Source organism: Echinops telfairi, unplaced genomic scaffold (genome assembly GCF_000313985.2).
Source record: "Echinops telfairi isolate 266 unplaced genomic scaffold, ASM31398v2 ScPeMD7_7458;HRSCAF=8496, whole genome shotgun sequence".
Lineage (NCBI taxonomy): Eukaryota > Metazoa > Chordata > Mammalia > Afrosoricida > Tenrecidae > Echinops > Echinops telfairi.
This window is the reverse complement of record NW_022111358.1, coordinates 27,987,434-27,992,535: the sequence shown is the minus strand read 5'-3', so window position 1 is coordinate 27,992,535 and position 5,102 is coordinate 27,987,434. Positions and strand designations below refer to the sequence as shown.

Here is a 5,102-nt window from a genome sequence, read left to right as displayed (position 1 = left end):
CCTCCCTCGTTTTTTCACCTCTTCTGCATCATCAAATCACTGTCCTTTCATGTCCCTTCTCATTCGTGGAAACCCAAGAGTCACAAGCGAGGTCAGGTGAGTAAGGAGGATGAGCAAGAGAGGCATACTGGGTGTTTTTTGTTTTGTTTTTGCCCCAAACCTGGCACACTGAGATGGCTTCATAAGCAGGTGCATTGTTGTGACAAAACCAGTCCCCCAGACCTTTTTTTGTCACACGCTGTTACATAATCTTTTCAGAACCTCTAAGTAGAAAGCTTGATTAACAGTCTGACCTAGTGGAACAAACTCTAAATGCACTACAAAAGTCGACGTTTTCGTCCATTCAGGAAGTTGATTGGCATCCAGACAGAGGTTTGCCATCAATATCACAACAGTTTCTGCAGCATTTTTCCCAGCAGGAAACAAAATTTCATTGCCGCACACTGTTCTCTCAAAACAGACCATCACCAAAAAAGTGAAGTTTGAACAAAACTGCTTTTATGAAAAAATCCACTGTGACCAGAATACCACTGGGTGCACTAACTCAGAGTGAGTTACTCAGTGCTTGCATAGTGTAGGAAGAAGTATACTATGAAAGCTCCGCCTAGCAGGGCTTTTTTTCTGGGTTTTTCTTCTGGGTACCCCTCGTGTATACTTTAGTTATAACAGAATTAAATATGCCATTTATTTAATCAATTGGGAAAAGCTGCCTTAGATTTAGAGCTTATTGAGAAGGTGAGAAGTTACCTGAATTGTACTGTTGATAAATGTTTTGCATTGAAATTGTGCTGTCAGGTTTACATGGTACCAAGTCCCTGGTCTTTTCTTTCTAGAAATCCAAAGGTGAGGACTTCCAGCTGGATCTAGACTCAGCTGTGGCTCCTCGGGCAAAATCTGGACGGGCTAAGAAACCGATAAAATACCTTGAAGAATCGGATGAAGATGATGATCTGTTTTAAGATGTGAGGTGAATGTTTTAAATAATGGTCTTACTGAGCCAGGATTGGTTTTAAAGTTATCCAAAGCTCTTATTTTCATCCCTTCGTATGAGAGATACTTTTAATCCAAGCCATCTAAGTGAAGTGAGTAGAGAGCCCAAGTATACTCTTAACATTTTATAATACTGTGGTCTAAAGAATGACAGTTCATTGGCGTTGTTTTTTTCTCTGCATTGTCTGTGCTTTTAGTCTGTTTTCTTTTGTCTTTAAAATCTAATTTTTAAGTTCTGATTCTAGCGATACTTATGTGGTCACTTCAGCATAGTGTAGTTCAGTTATTATCCACCAATATCAGAGGATTAAAAAAAAATCTGGCTCTGCCTTATAACCTCACAATAGGATGAAGGAAATTAGACTTGTTATATGCCTATCTCAACTCAACTTCTCCCCTCTGAGTCTGAATCTCCCAAGGAACTCATTTCTAGGGAGCACTGGATTGCAAAGCCGGTGGGCTTACATACTATATCAAGCATGTCTGTGGTAAGCCATTATATCCATGTTGTGAAACCTATTTCAACTTACGGACTTTTCAAGACCTTTCTACATGATGTGTGTAACCAGTCGTGTTATCAATGTTTTTGTAAATATTTACTATGTTTTTCTGTTTAGCTTCTAACAATTTTGTACTTAAATAAAATATGAACATTGAAGCCTAACTGTTTATTTTCCTGTACTGCAAACTTTCACTGCTGTATATAGTTGTGTTCACTTATTTTTGAGAACCTTTTAGTTGTACTCTGGTGGGCTTGATAGTCCAAGGTCATGAGAATGAAACCGCCTGATCCCAGTGCCACCCTAACAATCGGAGCGCTAGGCTCCATGTTGCAGCTACCTGTCTCAGTCTGTATCGTTGAGGGTGTTCCTTTCACGGACCTTCTTGTCCAGCATGTCCTTCTCCACGGACTGCTCTCTGATAGCATGCCCAAAGTAAATGAGCTGGAGTCTCTTCTAAGAAATGTTTTTCTGGCAGTCCATGGTATAGTCTGTATTCTTTGCCAACACCATTATTCAAATGAACTTTTCTCTGGTCTTTTATTCATGGTCCAGCTTATTAAGTGATGGAAAAGACGATGGCGTGGGGTCAGGAGAGCACTGGTCCTCAAAGTGACATCTTTGCTTTTTAACTCTTGAGAGTATTTTTCAGATTTCCCTAAATGTAATAAATAAATGTGTTGCTTTCTTGACTGCTGCTTCCATAGGACTTCAAGTCAAATGAAATCCTTGACAACTCCAATGTTTTCTGTTTATCATGATGTGAGGAGGATTTTTGTTTTATGTTGAGGTGCAATTCATATTGAAGCTATCTTTTTGTGTGTAGCTTTTTTCAATTAGAATGTTTTTGGAATGCATCCATGTGACATATATCAACAGTTCCTTATTTTTTTATTAGTGAATATTATTCCACTGCATGGATTTTTTTTTTCCATTCACCTGTTGATGGACACTTGGGTTGCTTCCAGTTCTGGCCTATTATTAAAGGAACTGCTGTTCATAAACCTTTTATATGGACTTTGTTTCCCATTTCTCTCCAGTAAAGAATTGTCAGGTCATATGTTAAATTGTATATTAAACTCTAGAAGAAACTGCTAGACCATTTTTCAAAGCAATATCTTTTGAAAGGCTTAGGTTTTCAGGAGTCAGATCTGTGGTGGTGGTTTTCATAAGACCAGATCTTCACTGCCTCGTGTGGCTGCAACACAGCTGATGACCAGTAATACTAGCGGCACTAGGAGGGGGCATCCGGCTGGTGGCACTTCAGTTTGTTTTTGAGATATTCTTTGAAGTCCAGTCCATAGATGACCTCGCAGTCCCCAAAGCAGTTGTAAACATTAAGAAATTTTAGAGGGGTATGACCATTTTAAAGGGGAAAGACAAAAATGTAGCTGTGCCTTGATTTGTCCCTAGTGTTAGCATACTTGGTACGAACGTGTATGGGCGTCTGATAAGCAGAGGGAAAAACCAAGGCGAAGTGTCTCAGATGAAATGTGGCTGTGAACCAAGCAGGACGGGCCTCTGCCCACGCCCCAGGCTTCAAGTGTGTGCCCACCAGCTCTGCACAGCGTCAGTGACACTCTGGCATTATCTGAGGACAGGCCCCAGAGATTGTGGAGTCTCCTGTGCCTGGCCACAATTGTGGCATTAGGGGCTGGGGACAGCAAAGGATGCCCATGAGCCCTCAACCCACCACCTCCCTCTTTCCAGTCCCATGGCCTGACAGGAGCTTGATGGTTTTTCCAGACTGGAGCAGTGGCCTGACCCAGCAGGGGCCAGGGGTGGGGAGGGGACCACTCCTGGACAGTTGGGAGATGTGTGTCCCTGAACCCCCATGGCTGGGGGCAGAGAACAGCTTCACAGTGCAGGGGAAGGTTGGGGCAAAGAGCAGTGCCCCCACCCCACATCATGTGGGACCCCAGCACGTGTTCTTTTGTTTGGATTTTGTCCAGGCTAGTGTCTCCCCACCCAAACGCCCCCAAGGGAACCCTGCACTAGGCTTGGGGAGTCCCCAACATGCCCAGGCAGGGTTTAACCTATTTTTCCAGGCTGGGCTAGGCTGCTGAGCCAGTAGAGACAACAGGACACAATTCCCACCCCTTCCTGAAACAGGTCAGGGGGTCCATGCCATCCCCCACCCTCCCCTCCCCATACACACTCTGGTTGAGAAGGCAGACTTGTCACTCAAGAGGCAAGGTCTGGCACCCTTTTTCTCAAGGAGGAGGGCCAGGAGTTACGGGCACTGGAACCAGCCCAGCTAGGCATAAGGCAGGGACACTGCTGACTGGCTATGTCAGTGACTTGGGCCTGAGTCTCCATTTCCCTGGTTGAGATGATTAAATGAATTCGTATGTGCAGCAGATTCAGCATAAGTGAGGGAGGGAAACTGCAGGTTAGGCCTAGATGGGTGACAAGACAAGCAAGTGCCCCAACTTCAGTGTCCCCTGGCAGCCCAAATTGCCATTGGTCACCACAAACAGCTCCCACCACCTAGAGCAGTGAGGGTGACCCGGTTAAGCGTCTTGGAAGGATGAGGGAACTTCTCTCCAGTTATTTTTCACACTATGAAATAATATTATAATGCACTGGGAAGTTAACAGGAAACGGGAAGAAAACAAAAACTCATTTAGCCACCAAAGCCAGCCATTCTTGCTACCATAATGGAATCTTTTCCTGAGCAAGGTTTTTTGTTCTCTGTACCATGCATGGTTGGTTGAGAAAGCCCTCAGCCACCACTGGTTTGCCTTGACTACTCACCGAAGGTTGGCAGTTCAAGTCCATTCTGCAGGGCCTCAAAACAAAACCCTCTGCTTCTGTAGAGGCTGTAGGGCCCCTAACCCTATGGAGTAGTTCTCTTAAAGGAGGGTGCCATGAGTCAAAGCCAACTCAACGGCAATGGATTTGATTTTGAATTTCAAACAGGGCCTCCATAGCATTGACCTTGAGCTGAGGGTCAGCTGATCCAGCCTCCTGCATTAGCAAAGTGTCTGGCCCAGAAGAGCTTAGAGAATGGCCCAAGGTTAAGTCAGTGGCAGAGCTGGAACCAGGACCTATTAGGTGTTGCTGCATTTTAAAACCGCATTGTCCCCAACACCAGTCCCAAAGCTCCCTGCATCCCTGAGGACCACCCCTTGGAGAACACAGTTAATGTGATATCTAGGCTTCCCAACTTGAGGGTGCCGGTTGGAGAAGGCCTTTCATGGCCCCCCTGGTTCTCTCAAAGCCTATGGCTCTGGTTAGCCCATCCTCCACTTTGAAATAGAGACGGCCATGTGGTAGGGATAGGGGCAGGGCCCTTAGGTAGGTGAGAGATGGATGATGGATGGGAAGGGTTGGCCAGCAAGGGGTGTGGTCTTTTATCAGTACCCAAGGGTGGAGCCAGCCAGCTGGGTCTTCCTGTCCATTTAAGAGACGGGAGAGTTAGCCCTTGTCTGCTATCCTATCCTTATCCCAGCCAAATCCGACAAGGAAAATGAAAGCGGGACCAGGAGAAACACGTTGAAACCATCTCCTACTCTGACACCCAGCTGCAACCACAGGGTGAGTCCAGTTGGGTGAGGGGTAGAAGGCAGTGGGCCCTGAGAGGACCCAGGTGTGGGAGAGATTGCAGGG

General features: G+C 45.4%; 1 protein-coding gene across 1 annotated transcript in view; it reads left to right on the top strand.

The window, feature by feature from the left end:
* TOP2A (DNA topoisomerase II alpha) overlaps nt 1-1,648 on the top strand; it is a 28,558-nt gene extending 26,910 nt beyond the window's left edge. Inside the window, exon 35 of the mRNA XM_045299864.1 lies at nt 834-1,648. Within this exon, the coding sequence (XP_045155799.1) occupies nt 834-959 (126 nt within the window). The 3' untranslated portion in view covers nt 960-1,648. The remainder of the gene's footprint in view (nt 1-833) is intronic.
* Nucleotides 1,649-5,102: the final 3,454 nt, after the last annotated feature.